General features: G+C 39.8%; 1 protein-coding gene across 1 annotated transcript in view; it reads right to left on the bottom strand.

Annotated features, from left to right (window-relative positions):
* scn2b (sodium channel, voltage-gated, type II, beta) overlaps nucleotides 1-20483 on the bottom strand; it is a 38107-nt gene extending 17624 nt beyond the window's left edge. Inside the window, exon 1 of the mRNA XM_052106666.1 lies at nucleotides 20272-20483. Within this exon, the coding sequence (XP_051962626.1) occupies nucleotides 20272-20353 (82 nt within the window). The 5' untranslated portion in view covers nucleotides 20354-20483. The remainder of the gene's footprint in view (nucleotides 1-20271) is intronic.
* Between the last annotated feature and the right edge of the window lie 156 nt (nucleotides 20484-20639).

The raw sequence follows: 20639 nt of genomic DNA, 5'->3' as shown, positions 1-20639 counted from the left end.
CATGCTCTGTCAGTTGAGAACAGATGTCCTGATTCGATTAGATTTTGATCCACAAGCTCACAATTTGATTTGATTTCAATTAAATATGGCTCCCAGCTAATGCTGTTAATTATACAGTGGACCTCCCAAATAGGTGCATTACGAAAATATTAATTTGATTAATATTTATTAGTTTTTCATAATTTTGGCTGCAATTTAGCTTTTAAAAAAAGAACAAATCCATGTATTCAATCAATAACTATTATATTATATTGCATATATAATTTTTTGTTACATGTTTATTGCTTAATTGTATAATTTGTACTATTTACAGGTATTTACATTGATTTGAACAAATGATAAAAAGTTCATAAAGTGTCTCTTTATGAAAACCGGCATTTCTGTAAAGAGCGTCTGTAAATGAGCATATGTTAACGAGAGAGGACTTGAACGGCTTTATCTCATCAGTGCAATGTGTTATTAGAATTACATATCTCTAATGTGGTTTTTGATCAACAACGCATAGCACACAATTTAGTCGCATTTCTGATTTCCTCTCACTGTAGTAGAGGGTTGTACATACAGTAAAATACTGATCTTGGGATTTATGAATCAATATCGATATTGTTTAAGGTAAAGATTAAATTCAGGTGCATCGGAAAATCGATATTTTTACACACCACTATTCAGCATGAAAATCTGCATCTTTTTCACTAATCACACGCAATCCAGTTTTAGGCACATTCTGTGCTGGTGTAGCCATGCATATGTAAAAAAAAAAATAATTGGCATTCTTTGCAGAGCAAAAACTGCTAATTCTTTTGTAAATTAGGCTTATTACAGTTTGAGCCTTATTCACAAAAGGCAGCACTATTTGCCTGATGCAATTAAAGTTGCACTATAAAGGTGGTAAAGACAATTTTATTAATAAGATGTTTGTGTGCATTGACAATTAATCGTGGCAGCATTAATTCATCAAATGATGGAATAAAGCATTAGAACCAGGCATATATCCAGATGTTTGGTGTAGTCGAGTGCATTTTCAGCATTTTAAAGAGCTGATTCAGGTGTTTGGATCACAGATCCAAATAATTCTGCATAATTCCTGCAAGCAAATAAACAAATCTATCTATGGGTGCAATTGGGTGAAGCTGGTAACACTAAATATAATGCACCATTGAAGGCACCATTTGTCATTCCTTATTAAGTTTAAACCTCAATACTCTAACTATAACAGATCAGAAAGCTTCTGTCTGTGGCATAATGGTACATAATGGTACATAATGGTGTATAACTGTGTACAGTTATTTCGAAAGTAAACAGTATAGAGTTGTTAAAAGCATTGTTACAGCAACACATTTTCTTGTCAATGCATGACAAAAATTAGTGTGTGTATTTGTGTGTTCCTGATGACTGAGATATTCCATATAAAATGTTGTTATGTTTGCACAGAAACTGATTAGCATGAGTCAAAACATGCATCTGTTTTTGCAACAAAACAGGTCTTGACAAGCCAATAATCAGCAATACGTTTCTCATAGTCTGCTTTGTTCGCTGTATGTCATATTCAGGTAACTGGCAACTGTTATTAAAGCTTCATTTTTTATCTAGTATTCCACTATTTAAAATAAGACAAGCAATCTAGAACAACAAAAAGAATGCTACAGCAATATCAATATTAAAGAAATCTGTTTATACTGTATGTGGATTTGCTGTAGGCCTTATTCAATAGTTTTTTCTCTTTGTTTTGTATTTGCTATATGCCTTTTGAGATTAAGGAAATGTTTCAGTAGTAGAATTCAAGAGTTTAATAACTCTTAGGACTTGTGGAATAATTTGGTAATTTCCGAGAAGCCGAGTGAAATGTATTAATAACTTAATACTCCTAGAGGATAGAAGGCTTGTACAAACAATCCAACAAGCCATCTGTATTTATCCGTATTACTAATGCGCATTTAATTTTGCAAAGGGAACTTATCAAGGCCAAGTTCTTTAGGGGATGAAACATTAAAATATTCTGCATTATGATTTGTTTTATAATTTATACAGTCAGAGCTGTCGTTAGGGGAGAATAAATGTTTTAAAGCACCACAGAGACACAGTGTTTACTTTTTCCAAGGAAATCAACCTACAAATGGCTTACTTACTGTATAGTTCAGTCATGACAAAAGTGGTAAAGATTTAGCATGTTAATGCGGGATATTTGATAGGATATTGTACCTGCTGTAGAGCAAGTAGGGAGACTAGCTACTGCTAGAAAATACACATACATATTAATTTAAGCATGTGGACATGCTGCTGCACAATTAGAAAAACACAAGACATGCTGCATTAACAATGTAGGGCATGCTGCTGCACAATTAGACATTAACACAATCCCCACCTAGCAGATCTAGACATGTGGGGCTGGGGAGGTGGAGGGTTTCAATGGAAACTCTCAAAGTGTAGTGCAGTGAAACCAGCTTACTTGCAAACTTAGCAAATCTAAATGTTAGGCAAAGAGAGAGAGTGCAAGTTTATTGGCTACCAAATTACACATCAAAGGACCTATCAGCTTACACCATGATCACACGTGAGCGAGCTAATTGGCTAAAAGATAACAAGTTCAAAGAACCTTGAATAAGCTTGCACCATTCAGGGTTTCATGCCTGAACTTAGTCATACGAAAAAAGTATTCTAACTTAAAAAGTGAGTAAATTATACAATTAAAGTGGAACATTGTACAATGTCTAATAGCTCAATAAAATAACCTGTTAAATATGGTCATAACTCTAACATTATTAAGCTGTGTAGGACTGGAAATTGGAGGATATTTTTGGGGGGAATGATCTAGTTAAACTAGGTCTATTGTAATTCCAGATGACATTCCACTACATTTACTTAAATGTTTCCATCTAGTGTCTTTTAGAAAAGCTGCATTTTTTCCATTTTGCATTTCGACTCGGTTGAGACAAGAAAATTATTATTCTGCTGACTTCCTACAATGAACCAGTAGTTCAGTGAAAAAACAAAAAACAAAATAAACACTTTAATTAATAACAATTTGTGTACTACCCCCAGAAGGATTATGTGAAAGTAGGGCAACTGCCTTCTGTTGAAATAAATAATCCTCATGACATGCAACAGCAACAGTCTCATGAGGCCAAAGCAGTACAATTATTTTACAAAAGAGCAAATATTCTTAGAGATACTACATGTTCAGTGATGCCTCAAGTCATTGGTTTGGCTGTAAGACATCAACAGGAATTTTATAACATAAAGATAGTATTCGATTACATCAACAAACAAAATATCACTTTTATCTGTTTCTCAGGTTCAATGCCTGCCATGGTATTTGGATCCATTGTAAATATGCTGTAAACTGTTGTAGCATCTGGACCAATCAGACACACAATTATTCATTATTTAATAAATAATCCAACAGACGTCTCAAGACCGTAATAAGCAAAGGAGCAGACACACTAAGAGATGTCTGCTCTCACTTATCAGCTTTTACTTTCCCTTTGCTGACACTGGTCCAGCAACCAGTGGACCTCAGAGACATTACAGGTGGGGGAGGTAGCCACATGCAACTAACTAAACTATTATTAACTAACTAAACAGAGGTTTAGTATAAGCTGCGAACCCCTTGGTTAACAAAGGTGATTTGAAGTAAGAAACTGTCATCTTTTTGCACTACTGTGTACTGGTCGGCGCTGCACTTTGTCTATTGTCCTGTTCATTGTCAGAAATTTGTTGTACTGTCCCGTACTTTTTTGCACATGTTTGCACGTGCACTTTATTTAGGTATACATAGGTATTTTATATAGGTATTTTATTTCGTTGTGTAGTCTCATGTGGTCCTGTGTTGGTCCTTTGTTGTTTTTATGTAGCACCATGATCCTGGAGGAACGTTGTCTCGTTTTGCTGTGTACTGTACTAAATGTATATGGTTGAAACGACAATAAAAACCACTTGACTTGACTTGAAACTGATGGTTCTTTCAGATGGTTAAATTACCCTTTTCATAACTTCATTCCCCTGTTCTGTTCCGACTTTCATAGTTCCCTTTTATAGATAATTGGACTGTGGTATATTTTGATAAATAATCTCATGGATTTAGCTTCAAAGCTATACCTAAATATCTGTAATATTATTTACAACAAGCAATGAGAATAATATTACCCCAATAAGAGAATTAATCATAATTCCCTTATTAAAGCTAATTCCTTACAATATAAATTGTGAGCGGATACAACGGAGTGGACGTTGTATTATACTTTTAATGGTGGAGAATTTTATTCAGACAAATAATCTAGTTACTTGTCATTTATCTAATTAATAATGGTTGTTGAACTAATTCCATTATAATTTTCCTTACATTATAATGTAGAATAAGGAGAGTTTAATTGTATTCCTATCTCACACATACTGATTTCCTACACATAATGGTGGAGGTATGCGGGCACTTTAACCTATCCCATGTATATTTATGCTACCTAATACGCCACACTGTTTTATTTTGCTTTGATTTATCCCTGCTGTAAGCTGTTAGCTCACTTTATGAACCTTGTTCAAATAATATATTAAACTGTTAAAAAGGCTTCTAGTGTAATTATTACTTTTCTGTTTACTGTCATTTTAGGTATTCATGGCATATCACATTCATAAATCAAGAAGGATCTCTTTATTCATAATCTCATAGTTCTCTCTTTGCTGATAGCTGATAGAGTGTTTACTCCGGACATTACAGACAAGACACAGCCAAGTTTTGTATTGCATTGAATGTAAAATTGTCTACTTGAAAATATATGTAATAAATGAGACATGGTCAAACACTTAATAGTTTCAACAAATAAGAGCCTACACACAAAATATAATAGCAAGCTTGCACGCTGATGCTAACAGGGCAGAGTCCTGACTGCTTTATGTGAATAAGATACAGAATGCTATAGTGTTGTACGTTCAAGATTAAATGTTTTGTCATTCAGCAATTATACAGCTGTACAAGATATAAAAAATATATTACTAAATATATTACTAAATATATTACTAAACTTTAGCCGGTCATTAGGTTGTACCGTAGCCTTCAGATGAACAACAGTCTGTATTACTCCACATGTAACAATGGGTGATATACCTACAGTTCCTTGATTTATCTGTTTTGAGACTATGTCCAGGCTATGGTGCATTGTGACTTCATCCAAGGCTGCATATCGCGGTGCCATTTTGTGGTCCGTTCTGCATAACCAGGCAGATCATTTTAGCTTATCGGATCCCATTTGGCACGTTTCGTGGCCGACCCACCGGCCTGCTCGGTTCTCCCGATGGCCAGTCCACCCCTGATCGGCCCAAAAGTGTGTCGGCCCAGGTATGCAAGATTACCAGTCCAGCCCTGACGTCATCAGAATACTTTCTATTGAAATGCTAATAGCCACTTAAAGGTGCAGTATGTAACATTATTCATGTAATATATGTAATAACATACTTTTTTGCCAATGTGTGAACAGCTTGTAAGCAACTTAAAAAATGAGCTCTTCCCGGACTTCCTAGGATGCCTATTAAAGCCAGTAGACTGATGTTCATGCGAAGGGAGCGAGCCGGTTTTGCTGGGAAAATCCAAATGATGTGACATTTATGCATGCTCCCAACAGCCTTGCCTCAGTAATAGCTTCCCTACCACTATTCAACAGCGACAACAAACTGCAATACCTAAGTAACGTTATCTTAGAGATGTAATCCAGCAAATGTCCGGCTCCCAGCACAACATCGACTCTTACACAAACTCTGAGTAAGCCAGAAATAAATAAAAAAAATAATAAAATTTAAAATTAAAATGTATCTACTGAATCCTGTCTGGCTAATCAGGAACGTGATCGTGGTCAAGTGAAAACTAGAGTGAACACAGGCAGGGCATTTGATTCCTGGAGAGACCTTCGTTCGGTTTTGGGGATCAAAACCTGTATTGGCGTTCTTCTTATTGGGCAGGTGAATTTACATAACTGCAAAACATGTGAAATATAGTGCCAAAAGGACTGATCTGTGTCATTTTCTATAACTTGATCTTGCCTGCTAATGCTGACACATTGCAAGCTACCTTGCTTTGTAACTTTCAAATAATTTAAACGATCTTCTCTTTATACTAAATGTCAGGTATAGAGGAAATACACTGGTTTCTTGATCGTAGTACAACATATGATATACAAAACAATAGTGCAACAGTAAACTGTCTGGTATAGTTTTGTAGTATTAACTGTATCTGTGTATCAGTATGCTATGTTAGCTGAAGTAGTTTTAGTTTAGTCTCAAAGTTTGTTGTAAAACAATCATAACTGTGTAATTTTAATTATGCTAGCTCATCTGTCAGCATGATGCCGGTGGATCACATTCAGACTCTTTGTACATTACTTTGTACATGTCCTTGTTTTGGCAGATGCTCGCTCGGTCGCGTCCATAAGGAGTGAGTGCATGAGTGCGAGCAGGAACAACAGGTAGCTTGCTTCGGTTCACTTAACAGCCATAGATGTCATTAAAAATACAGGTTTCTGAATCTTACATAATGCACTATTAAGAGAAAGAATAAAGATTAATATATTGATCACACATCTACCAGCAGTCAATGACCCCCAAGTGGCCTAAGGTACAACTGAATGGAACACCATTTGCGTAATAAATAAATAATTACTAAAACAATATTTATTTTTATTGTTTTATCTGTTTAACCTGAAGCATCGTAACTTTTGTCTTTAAAGGTCCGACTAATGTTTTGACTTTAACATGCTAAAGTATAAGCTAAATGCCAAAGATTCAGCCACTGTCATTTATAAAAGACTGCTTCTAAATTGGTTGGCTCATGTTACTAGCATATAGGGTTGCCAGGTTCAGCAAAAACACATCTCAGCCACAAACCATAATTTGAAGGTTCAAACGCAGATGGTTTTAGGCTCTTTTAGGTATTCTCATCCTCAAGAGCGTTTTTTTGGATAAAAATGTATATACACTCCTGAGTTCCCAAAAGTTAATGTGTATATCAGCTTATAGTTAATTTAGTAAACTTTTAGGAGTACACTTGCTTATAGATGCCTTCGAAGCTATATAAATAGCATTTTACCTAATACAAAAGCCATGGACTAAAAGGCATGGGGTTTTTAAATAGGCTAGCTTGCAATTTTTTTTTTTTATTGATTATCTCTTACATTTGGGTGCTTTTACTATTAATTTGTTTTTAATATTTAGGACCCGAACACCGATGGTGCGAGGACACTATTGTTCTTCTAGCCGTTTATTATTACTATTATTACAGCCCAAGCACCAATGGTGTGAGGTCCCTATTGTTTTTCTAGGAGTTTCTAATTTTTTCCCAAATTAATCTAATTTTTGAGGGCCTAAACATACTTGAAAACTCATGAAACTTTGCACACGCATCAGAAGTGGTGAAAATTTACATTTGATATGGGTTTCAGAATTAAGTGTGGCAAAATGGCCACCTACAAACTTTCAACGACATGCACATTATGCTACGCTTCATCTACACATACGAAAATCGGTACACATGTATAATGCCATTACCTACTCTCTTGGACCCATGCCCTAAACCCAACAGGAAGTCAGCCATAGTGATTTTTCTCTTAAATGTTTGCTCAGTTTTTGCCATTTCCAGGCCTTGTACTTTAACGAACTGCTAGAGATTAAATTAGATCAACATAAAATTTGGTCAGTCTAATCTAAAGGCATTTGCGATGCTAAATTGTGAAGCTTTTGAGGTTTCTTTGAAAAAGGAAGTTGTTGTAACTCAAACATGCAATGTCCAATCTGCTCCAAACTTCACATGTTTTATAAGAGTCCTGCCCAGAACACTTCTATATGCCAATATTCAGTTATAGTCATAGCGCCACCTACTGGAAACAGGAAAGTATGTTTTACACTGTGACATACTCTTAATAAAATTTAAGTGCTAAAATATGCTAAAAAATTGGACATTCCCCTGGCACATCAGCCCCCAATGTGCAACAGGGTGTGAGGGCACGTTCATCGCTGCTTGCAGCTTTAATTTGTTTTATAATTTATGTGAACCACTTTGCATAACATACTGTTTAAAAGTAGTATACAGTATACTGTATGTGTAAATAAATATACTGTATTTAATAAACAGAAATTCACAATTGAGAAGTTGTATTTATGCTTTACAGTAGCAGCATGAGCAATCAGATTACTGTATAGTAACCTTTAATTTCTGTTATACAGTATGACAGAATGTATTTCTGTCATTGTTTGGAACTTTTCTGATCCACTCCATCAAGGTCCATCACTTTCTCCCAAATTATCTTAATTTAAATGCCATATTATTATAGTTTTTAATTGCAGTTCCTCCACAGACCTACATGTTGGTTTGCAACCCACATAATGTTAATCTAAAAAGGACAATGTAAGGGTGAGTAAGTGATGACAAAATATTCATTTTGGATTTACTAACCTTTAAGTGAAGAAAATGCAGTGCTTTCTAGCACATTGGAACACAATAGTTAAAGCTGAAACTTTTTTTAAACTTTTTCTGTTTAAATATGTTCTCCTATCCCAGATTAATATTCAGAGACAACTATTATTACATATGTATTTTTTTTTTCGAAAACTGCAAACACTGTGTTTCTGATAAGCTATGAAAATAGCTTTTTTTTGTTTGTTTTAAGCAAAAATGTTATGCAACCATTTCCGTGAGTTGGGGACGGGGCTATTTTTTTGTTTGACCAATGGCAGATGGGGGGCACATTCAGAAAGCTGTTTCGAAAACACAGTTTATTTTTGCAATTCCGTTTGGTGGGACAAGTGATGGGAAGTCCAATTCTTTGGCACGAATCAGTTCTTTTGGAAGGTTCGTTTCAATGAACCAGTTCTTTTACACCATCACGTAATGACGTCGCTGTACATAATGATAACACCCTGGCTTCATGGAATACACGTTCAAACACATTCAATAAAGCCATATGTAAGCGCATATTGCTGATTATTAAATTTTATTCAGTGAAGTTATAATAATAAGGGTGTTTATTGTCATTGGTGTTTCATTCAGTGATTACCTTGAATAAGATTGTACATTATACATACACATATTTATCAGTTCTAAGTATTTAAAACCGAAAGAGGCTATTCTCAGTTCAGTGTACTGTTTACTCGAGAGCTGGGAGGGTGGAGCCAACTCACTCACAGACGTTCACTGGCTGTGTTCATGTTCACAGCCACTGTGTCTTGTTTGGAAGGATGTGAGTGGTGGTGGTGTAGTGGCTAAAGCACAGGGCTGTTAATCAGAAGGTCGCTGGCCCTTGAGCCAGGCACTTAACTCCAAGTTGTTCCGGGGGGATTGTCCCTGTAATAATTCCAATGTAAGTCGCTTTGGATTAAAGCATCTGCCAAATGCATAAATGTAAATGTGTCCTCTGGAGGTCGCATTTGTTGGCTGCATACGTCATCGAGGCTGTCTCATTTAATTTTTTATTTTAGTCAATTTTTTTATTGGGAATGTAAATAAGGCATTGGCAATAGATAAAAAAATAAGAAAAAGAAAGACAAAAATTGTTTTTTTAACGAGACAGCCTCGATGATGTGTGCAGCCGACAAATACGACCTCCGGAGGATGCACCCTTCCAAACGAGACACAGCTGTATCACACACTTAGCAGCCGAAGAGAGAGAGAGGAAGGACAGCTGTGAAAACAACAGCTGGAAAGTGGAAAATGTGTCAGTAGAACAGAAGAATTTGGATGCATTTAAATAATGTAGATAATGTTAGATCACAGTGTAGAATTTGCCAAAACAAAATCTCATATAAAGCCAGTTTAACGCACAATCTACACCAGCATATGCAAAACTGTGTGCACCCTAACAATTTAATTAGAATTGTTTTAACACCAATCATAGTCAAACTACCGCAAATTGTTTGACCTGAAAAAATACAAAACATATTTTTTTAAAAGAGCCGTCTGGGAGCCAGAAGAGCCGGCTCTTTTCGGTGAGTTGAACCGAATGAGCCGGCTCACTGAAAAGAGCCGGAAATCCCATCACTACTGGACATCACTAAGTGGCAAAGAAATTACATACTTTAGCTTAAAATGTGAAGTGTGTCATTTGCATTCTGTGCAATTTCTGTTTTCAAACAGTTTCAAACACTTTCAAACAAAGTCACAACTAGGTAGTTTGGGCCAATGTCTATTAACATATATAATTAGTTGTAAGGGTCGGGTTCAGTTGTCGATCAATTTTCAATGTTGAATCAACATTCACTATTTGGTCAGTATACCAGAACGTTGTTAGGTCAAAAATAGAAAATATATTAAACATAGAGATGAGGTTGATTCATCAACATGTACTTGCCAGGGAGGAAGGACATCCAGGGTCCACGACTTCGTGAGCTCGACTGGGTGTAGCCCAGCCTGCTGCTCTGCAGATGTCTGCTAGAGAGGTGCCATGGGCCAGTGCCCACAAGGATGCCACACTCCTAGTAAAGTGTGCTCATATTCCCAAAGGGATAGGCACAGCCTGGGCCTGGTATGCCAGAGCGATGGCATCCAAGATCCAGTGGGCAAGCCTCTGTTTGGAGACAGCGTTCCCTTTCTGCTGTCCGCCGAAGCAGACAAAGAGCTGCTCAGAGTGTCTAAAGCTCTGCATGCTATCCAAGTAGGTGCGCAAAGCACGCACCGGACACAGCAACAACAGGGTTGGGTCTGCCTCCTCCAGTGCTTGCAGGCTCACCACCTGATCCCTGAAGGGGGGTCATGGGAACCTTGGGCACATAGCCCGGCCGGGGTTTCAGGATCACGTGAGAATCTGCCGAACTCCAGGCAAGTCTCGCTGACAGAAAACACTTGCAGGTCCCCAACCCTCTTGATGGAGTTGAGAGCAATCAGGAGGCCTGTCTTCAAGGAGAGGACTTTCCCATCAGGGGAAGAGGCGTGGCCTGGGAGGATTCAGCCTCTGGGCACCTCTGAGGAAGCTGATGATCAGGTCGTGCTTCCCTAGGGACTGACCGTCCCCTGCGTTGTGGTGGGCCGCTATAGCAGCTACAAATACCTTCAAGGTGGAGGGGGACAGCTGCCCCTCCAGCCTCTCCAGCAGGAAGAAAAGCACTGACCCGACTGCACATCTCTGGGGGTCTTTGGCTTGGGAAGTACACCAATTCACAAACAAGCACCACTTCAGGGCATAAAGCTGCCTCATACAGGGAGCTCTGGCCTGAGTGATCCTGTTTACCACTGCTGGTGGTAGGCCACTTATTTCTTCAGTATCCATCCAAGGGCCAGACATGGAGGTTCCAGAGGTCTGGGCGTGAGTGCCAGATTGTTCCCCATCCCTGAGAAAGAAGGTCCTTCCTCAGGGGAATCTGCCAGGGAGGTGCTGTCGCGAGGAGTGTAAGGTCCAAGAACCAAGTCTGGGTGGGCCAATATGGGGTCACGAGGGTGACTCGTTACTCATCCTCCCTGACCTTGCACAGGGTCTGAGCAAGTAGGCTCACTGGGGGGAATGCATATTTGTGCAGCCCCCAGGGCCAGCTGTGTGCCAGCACATCTGTCCTGAGGGGGGCCCCGTCCAGAAATACCAGGGCGGGCAGTGGGAGGATTCCCGGGAAGCGAACAGGTCTACTTCTGCTTTGCCGATTCAACTCCAAATCAGCTGGACCACCTGGGGGTGGAGTCTCAACTCTCCGCTGAGCATCTCCTGCCGTGACAGCATGTCCGCTGTAGCGTTGAGGCTGCCCAGGATGTGAGTGGCCCACAGCGACCTCAGACACCGCTGACTCCAAAGGAGGAGATGGCAGGAGAGTTTTGACATGCGAGGAGAGTGTACATCGCCTTGGCAATTTAAGTACAATTTATGTACACTACTGTCGCTTGCCCCAGATAAACGGCAATAGCCTCTGCAGGGCAAGCAGTACAGCCAGCAACTCTAGGCAGTTGATATGCCAACCCATTCGCGGTTCTGACCATGAACGGCATGGCACACGTTGGAGGTGTCTGTGGTGACCACAACGCGTCTGGACACCTGCTGTAGTGGAACTCCAGCTCGCAAAAACATGAGGTCTGTCCAAGGGCTGAATAAGTAGTGGCAGAGCGGCATGATGAGTGCCATGGCGCCATGCCCATCTCGGGACTCGAGCCTAAAGCCAGTGCTAAAGCGGTCTCATATGCATCAACCTGAGCAGCGTGACCACCGCCAAGGAGGAGCCTCTGAAGGGGAGGACCTTTTACATACGCCCGGCTGTTGAAAACAAACCGTAGGAAGGGTCTGTGTAGAGGTAAAACCGAGACGTTAAAGTTTGCATCCTTCAGGTCTACCGGCGCAACCAATCTTGATGCCGGACGCATGTCAAAATGTGTTTCTGCATAAGCATTTTGAATGGGAGTCTGTGTAAGGCTCGTTCAGAACTCACAGATCGCACAGATTGGCCGTAACCCACCACATTTCTTTGGTACGATGACGTAAGGGCTGTGGAAACCTTCCCCCATCTCAGCTGGAGGGACAGGCTCTATAGGCATTCTTGCCCTGCACTGAACTGAAGTGGATGCCGCTGAACCAGGGCTGGCACCAGGTTAACTGAATCACGTAGCCGATTTGGATGGTCCTGGCCATCCACTGCGATGGGTTGGAAAGCGCTAGCCACGCATCCAAGCTCAGGGTGAGGGGCATTAAAGGGGCGATCGTGTCTAACGTACCTGGAGGTGGGGCCTCGTGGCTGGGAGGAGCAGGTCACCCCATATTGAGGAGCGTTGCTTCGTCACGTGGTGGCTGCGCTGAGGGGATCCTTGAAGCACTTACCTTGCTCTGCGTATCTGGCATAGGGCAGGTTAGCGACTGAGGTGGAGCCATCTGGGTTTTTGCAGCCACAGGGGGACGCCCTCAGCGAGCAGACAGGGTACGGGATCTTGAGCCGTGCCAGGGTAAGATGTGCTGGATGGCCTCCATCTGCTTCTCCGTAGGCCTGTCCAGAGGCACTGTAGGCTTTGGTTGCCAGAGACGATGTAGTCCTACAGGCTCTGGAGTGGAGGGCTGGATGATCCCGCCAGGTGGCAGCGATTTACAGGCTCAGGGGCATAGCAACCGCCTTATCCACTTGAGGGACCTCCGTGTACCCGTGGACCTCCCCACCGTCAAGGATAGTGAGAGCGGATGTAGTTTTGCGGATGTCCTCCATGACCTCGTCAGTTCATCGTGCACCTCGAACCGGGGGGGGGGGGGCAGTCATCAAGCCGCAACTGCTCAGGGGAGGGTGGAGGGTTCCAGTCCAACCCGATGCTCGCGGCGGCCCGGGCAAGCATGGTGGTTAGCTCTGTGTCAGTCTCAGACTGGGTGGGCAGACCCTTGGTGGCAGCCCAGTCAAGTCCTCAGCATCCGACATCGCCAGTGCGCTCTCCGATGCAGCGATCGAAGACTCATCCTGCTCACAGGCCCCGAAAGAGATGTCAAGCTGGCCATGAGGCGGGCTGGTCTCATTTTGGAACCGGACAGGAGCAAATGAGCGTGCTGGGGAACAGGAGATCCGCTGGGAATTACCTGCTGAAACTGCACCAAACTCCCCAAATCGCCTCCAGCGCCAGCAGAGCTGGCCTCATACCCGTGGGTAGAAGGTGCAGCGTGGGGGGGTGGCTAGAGTGGCTTTCCCGCTTAGGAAGAAGGAAAGCCGCGACCGCAACATTGCCATGGTCATATTCTCACAATGAGGACATGAACCATCCACAAATACTGCCTCAGTGTGATCGCTGACCAGACACGAGGCAGTGCCCGTGACCGTCGGAGGTGGAGAGATAATGTCCGCATCCAGGAATCACACAAAGACGGAAAGGCAACTTTATAAAGATGCGTCTAAAAAACCCTTAAATGGCCAATAACAAAAAAATACCTCAGAAATTAATTTATGAAAACAAATGAGTATACTGCCATTTTCTAACATATTAAATTTTTTTAAACATTAAAGTGTTTAAAATTTTGCCTATTTTTCATCAAAACAACATATAAAATGTAGGATCATTTGCAATGAGGTCAGTAGATTTCTCACAATGCTGCCATGTTAATTTAAATTAAGATTAATTGAGGTTAATTGATGGCAGAGTTTTAATACAAAGTCACATGACCTTAGTATTTGCAGGTATTCAATTTTCAATAATGTTCACAGAAATTTGACCAACTTACTCGCTGCTCCTCACTTCAGCATCTCAAATGCTGTATCGCAGAGATACAAAAACCTTTCTAAGGTTTTAAAGGCATCATAAGAGAAGTTATAGTATTGGGAACACTCCTGTGACAAGATATGATTTGTTGCTGAAGTGAGAAATATGGCAATATTTTAATTGTATTCTTTTTATTATTGCAGGTCTTCTGTTTTTCTGTGAGCCCCAGCTGAAGACTGAGAAATTACAGATGTTGGCCTCAACCTGTGTCATCCTGGACACATCTATTCCAGTCCTACCAACACCACACAATACTTTTTTCTGCTTTTATATGGATGGCTGTCTACTTGATAAATTAGATGTATGCAAATATAACTTATATGTTAAAGGGATATGCGAAAAATGACAATTCTTTCATAATTTACTCACCCTCATTCCATCCCATGTGTGTATGACTTTATTTCTTTTGCAGAACACAAACAATGTTTTTCAGAAGAATATCTCAGCTCTGTAGGTCCATATAATGCAACTGAATGGTGGCTAGACCTTTGAAGCTCAAAAAAGCAGATAAAGCCAGCATAAAAGTAGTTTAATCAATGTCTTCTGAAGTGATCCAGTTGATTTTGTTTGAGAACAGACCAAAATGTAACTCCTTTTTCATTATAAATAACATCCTCAGCCTCCTTGGTAATCATGATTTCCAGCCAAAACTGATTGGATTGCTTTTTAAAGCATCAAAGTTTTGGTCACCATTCACTTGCATTATATGGATCTGCAGAGCTGAGAAATTCTTCAAAAAATCTTCCTTTGTGTTCTGCAGATAAAGACATCTGGGATTACATGAGGGTGAGTAATGGGGCTTTTCCACTGCACGGTACAACTCGACTCAGCTTGCTTTTTTGGGGGTTTTGCACTGTGGATAGTACCTGGTACCTTTTTTAGTACCACCTCAGTCGAGGTTCCAAGCGAGCCAAGCCGATACTAAACGTGATGTCAAAATCCTGCAGATCACTGATTGATCAGGGAGAATCGACACTACCAGCGTCACTGGATTTCTAACATCAACCCGCACGTTTTAAAGTTGGCAACAGCGATAACAGTATAATTTGTTCACGCGCTGTGCGCAAAACCACACCATGGTCAATAAACATGGTCATGGTCCACTCGTTAGCAAAGAAAGAAACGATGCAAAACTAAAATGTCTCTCAGTAAGTGTCTCAGCTTTTGGACACACGGCTACCACTGGACATACCAACAGTGTAGGGAAAAGTACAAAAAAAATGTAAAAGTGACTACAGAACCATCAAGGAAAAGTGGAAGTGGTTCGACCAAATGGAGGCTATCTAAATCGGCAAGCAATGGGAGGGAGAGTGCCCTGGACTGGAGTTGGTCCATGACGAGTGGTGGTATATGTTATGTTTTGTTATGTTAACTCTATACTCTGCTTGAAAGCTTCACTTTATTTAGTTGACCAGCTACTGGAAGCTTGCTTCTAAAACAGCCAGGCCAATTTAACTGTAAATCACCATGCAACAACTGCTTTATGCAGCACAATGAGCTAGTAGTTAACAGCTAGCGCTCGTGTTTTTGTTTTGGTCAGTTTGTGTCACGTTTAAAATGATGTCACGGCAGTAGAGTTGATGTGGTACTAAACTGCAGTGGAAATGTAAGCTCCGAAAAGTAAAGCGAGTAGAGTTGAGGCGAGTCGAACCATAACATGTAGTGGAAAATTGCCATTAATGATGAGAGGATTTACATTTTTTGGGTGAACTAACCCTTCAAGACAACCTTTAGCTTGTAAGCATATTGTCACTAAGGGATTGCTTAACTTAAAGGTAAAGATCTCCCAAACATGAAAATTCTCAAATTATTTACAACAAAAAGTGATCATATCGTTTTAAAAGACTTTAATTTAACCGCTGGAGTTTTATGGATGATGTTTATGCTGAATGTCAGTGATTTTTGGAGCTTCAAATGTCTGATCACCATCCACTTGTAATATAAGGACCTAATGAGCTAAAATATTTTACTATTTTTCTCCAAATGTGTTCAGCAGAAGAAAGAAAGTCATACACATCTGGGACGGCATGTGTGTGAGTAAATGAAGAGAGAATAAAATGTTTTGGGTGAACTAACTTTTATTATTGCTCTCTCGCAATTAATTAAATATGGTTTTACTTTAGTAAAATTGTAACATATGACTGTAGTAACTAGAGTTGTCAAAAATACCGGTACCCCGGTACCAAGTCGGTACTCAAACACAAAATTATTTACGATACCAGAATTTCTGGAGGTACTGGGGTACCGAGTACCGGGTGTACCCGGTACCCATGCAGAGGCGGAACTTTCGAACGCTCACAACAAGCAAAAAATGACGGCAAGCAAAGCTGCTGCGGAGCCTCAACTGAATCATGTCGAAATGAAAAGTGGAAAAAGCCAGGTTTGGAAATTCTTTGTATTTGAGGCTGATGAAAAGGGAAACATCATAGATCAGCAAAAACCTATTTGTAAACGCTGCTTTCACAATTTTCTGACAAAAGGAGGAAACACATCAAACTTAATAAAGCACATGAAAGACAGACACCCAGATTTATTCAAGCAAATAATGCAGGTGAGTTTAAAAGCATATTATCATTTGCATTAGGGCTGAAACGTTTAGTCGACATTATCGACATCGTCAAATACAAAATTGACGAGAAAAATTTTCGTTCGTTGACGCGTGAGAGCAGTAGTTCACGCCTGACAGAGGAAGAATTACACAGATCAGTCCAGATGCACTCTAAACTTTCACAGTTTATTTTATGTAGATCCCAAAGTATTAGGGAATGATTAAAAAAAAGTACATTCAGAAGCATATACCGTTGTGGAATAATCGGAGGCGGAGCTCTTTAAAGGAAACATCCCGGTGTTACATCTTAAATGTAGTCAAATGCAGCGTTATTGCTTTATTAAAGTTCAAATAATACAGAAGCAGCTCATGTTAATAACTATAAACTCAGAAACTGGCATTTCTCTGTGTGGTCGGTGCCTCTTCTATAAGTTGCGCGAATGTCCCGATCTAAGGGGGAGAGATTGAAACTTCACCCGGCTGAGAGAGACTCTGCCTCGGTGAACTCATCCCTCGCACGCGCACGCTTAATGCAGCTCGATTAGAACGCGATTGCTCGTGACTTATTTCATCATAATATCTATATATATGTCACTATGCATTTCTTATCGTGAAGAAAAATGTCAATATGCAGCTTTAGTAATAAGAGAGCACTTTGCACATTAGTTTGGAAATATGTTTTTATTCATTCTATTGTATGCTTGTTTATTTAGGATTTGTTTTTTAGTACTTGGTAAAAACTTAAATTAAAAGTTGCAAAAGTTGAAGCAAATATTATATAAGTGTTCAAAAATCTTATCTAAGTGTTTTGTTATAATTCAAAAATAATATATTTAAATGAAAGTGTTGCTCAATGGCATATTTTTGTTCTTAGTTCTGTTGCTAATGTTTTGTAGACTTTGTTATTAAAAGAGTACCTGTTTTTGTGTTTTGCTTTGGTACCGAAAATGGTATCGAGTACCGTGAAATTTCACTGGTATTGGTACCGACTACTGAAATTGTGGTACCGTGACAACACGTGTTGTAGTAACCATGGTAAATCTTGTAGTTATGGTTTTTAAATACCATGGTTAAATAATGGTTTCTGTAGTTTAATTTTCATAACGGTAAATTAAAAAAAAAAATTCAGCAGTAACAATAGTTTAATTATGGTAGTAGAACCAGAGGAAACACAAAATTCTAATTTTATTACCAAACTTTTCATTGTGCTGTATTATTACAATGGTGTCAATACAATTATCATGGTTAAAATATGACCATGGTAAGTTTTGTGGTTATGGTTTTACTACAAATGCCAATGTTCAACTATGGTTACTGTACTAAAACCACAGGTTTTTTTTTTTTTTGAAACACAAAAGAAGATTATGCAATATTGAATTTCAGTCAGGCACTCACTTTTATAGAAAAGAAAGATGCAATGACAGAAAATGGTGACTAGAAATGTCAGTCCCAAATGTTCTGCCTTATCTCCTTTTGTGTTTCACAGAATAAAAATGCATTTTAATTTTATGGATAAGCTAACTCTTAAAATCTGTAAAATTGACACCACTTTTAAATTAGCCTGAAATTTGTTATTATATATTATATTATATATTATTCCATTTGTGAATGCAACAGTGTGAAGTTAAGTATTAAGCTTTGTACTGTAGAAAACGTTATAAAGAGCACATATATAGGCTGATTTATTCATTTTTAAGTATTTGGGATTTTAAAAACAAAAGAAGAATATATGTTGATTGTATAACGTTGTTTCACCAAACTGAAATCAACATTGTTTCAACATTAGGTAAACCAATAATAATGATTTTTATGTTTGTTTTCAGTGGCGTGATGACATAGATTCAACATGACTCTGATATCAAAAAGATGCAAAGTCAACGTCAGAGATATCGATTCTACATTGATTCAGTGTCGGTTTGCTATCTGGGTAATTTGGGCTGCCTAAAAAAAACGTCTCAGGTTACGACTGTAACCCTAGTTCCCTGAGAAGGGAACGAGACGATGCGTCGCCCTGTCATACTTCCTGCATCCCTGCGATCGACTTTGCTTCGGCTCTAAAAGCTAACGCGAGTAACGCAACGGATGTGCTTATATCCTTTCCTGGTCATGACGTCACCCGCCCGTGGCGTTCATTCATTCCATTGGACTAGTTGACATACGTGCTTCAGGGGTGTTCACGCAAAGGCGTTCCCAAAGCGTCATCGACGCATCGTCTCGTTCCCTTCTCAGGGAACTAGGGTTACAGTCGTAACCTGAGACGTTCCCTTACGAGGGAACTTGCGATGCGTCGATGACGCTTTGGGAATGATAATACCCAATACGCCATAATTACAAAATGCCAGATGATAAAAACTGTCGGCAAATCAGTAAAAAGCACCTGGGATCCTGGGGCAACTTCCAGGTCCAGGCTATAAAACCCCACAAAAGTTAGCGGTGAGGACCAACCTGCTGCATCAGAAACCTCCTGAAGGGAAACTCCTTATACGAGGGCTTTAGAGGCCGCCATACTTCGAGTAGAGTGAGCTCTGACCACCGAAGGGCACGGTTGGCCAGAGGACTCATATGCAAGAGAAATAGCCTCAGCTATCCACTTACTGATTAGATCTTCTCCACGGGGCAGCCCTGTGGACATAAGTGTCCAGTGCTCGCACTGGACACAAGAGATTCAGTTTTTCCTGGTCCGAAGATGTAAACGGAGGAGGACAGAATGCCTGCAGTACAATAGGCCTTGGAATATTGGTTGGCACCCTAGTTCGAACCACAGGCCTCAGCCTCAAAATTACACACTTCACTAAAAAATAAATGACCCAAAACTGTAATAATATAAACTCAGTTATCACCTTTATTCTATAGCTTTTACAGAAAATCTGTTGCGTAAATGATACAGTGAGCTATAATACTCAAAAAGATACTGCTCGCCATCTACTGGTCATAAAGGTTCACTGAACAAATCATTCGAATCTGAGTATGTTTATTTATTTGTAAATTGATCCAGAAGACTTGCTCTGGGGTGAATCAAAATCCCCACTACTTCAGTTTTGACAACCAGATTGAGACTGGCTGGGAGTTATTTACCAATGTATGTCCCAAATGGCGTTCCACACTGATGTGATGGCGCTCAATGGCAACACGAGCAGCGCAGTGGTGATGCTGATGTCCGATTACAATAACAAGACATTACACGTTAAATTCAATGCAACTGACAAAGGATCAGTACTATTTAATTGTGTCTGTTCAGACCATCACCATCAAACGCTCTGATGTAATAACGTAGAGTAGCCTTTATTAGCCTGCTTTTATATTATGTGTAACATTAACAGTCTAGGTAGAAAAACCTGACGAAATTTCGAACACATTTGTTCGGCTGGCAGTGTGAAATGACATCAAATGCATTCAAACCTAAAAACGTAACACCTTATCTGCTATTATGATGCGCGCACTGTCGCTCTCCTTCCCCGCCCCCTCTCTCAAACACACCGCGAAAACAATTGATCGTTTTAATGATGGGCTTATTTGTTTATTTTGTTCCATAGCAGAAGCTATTTTTACTTACCCAGAAATATCACCAATGCTACACAGGATAACTTGAAAGCTGCCGTCCAATGCATTTCCCCAGATTGCAATAAAAAGGCCATTTTTGTCGCTGACACTAAACGTATCGAAAAATAGCCTAATAATAGGCCTACACTAATTCCGTTTGGGATATATTTATTCGCTCGAATTATACAAAAAGCACGGAATATGTTTTTATTTTGTGCTGATATGGCTGACAGTGTCTGTATAAGGATAACTGGTTGATATTATGTTTGTGGTTCGTGTATGTCTCTCATTCAGCGGTGTTTAAATTACCCATGTTGCAAAGTTATGATATTAATAGCAATAGCAACCCCTAAAATGTGATATGACATTGCTAAAAAGAAA

Source organism: Xyrauchen texanus, chromosome 36, assembly GCF_025860055.1.
Source record: "Xyrauchen texanus isolate HMW12.3.18 chromosome 36, RBS_HiC_50CHRs, whole genome shotgun sequence".
NCBI lineage: Eukaryota > Metazoa > Chordata > Actinopteri > Cypriniformes > Catostomidae > Xyrauchen > Xyrauchen texanus.
This window is presented reverse-complemented; position numbering and strand designations above follow the sequence as displayed.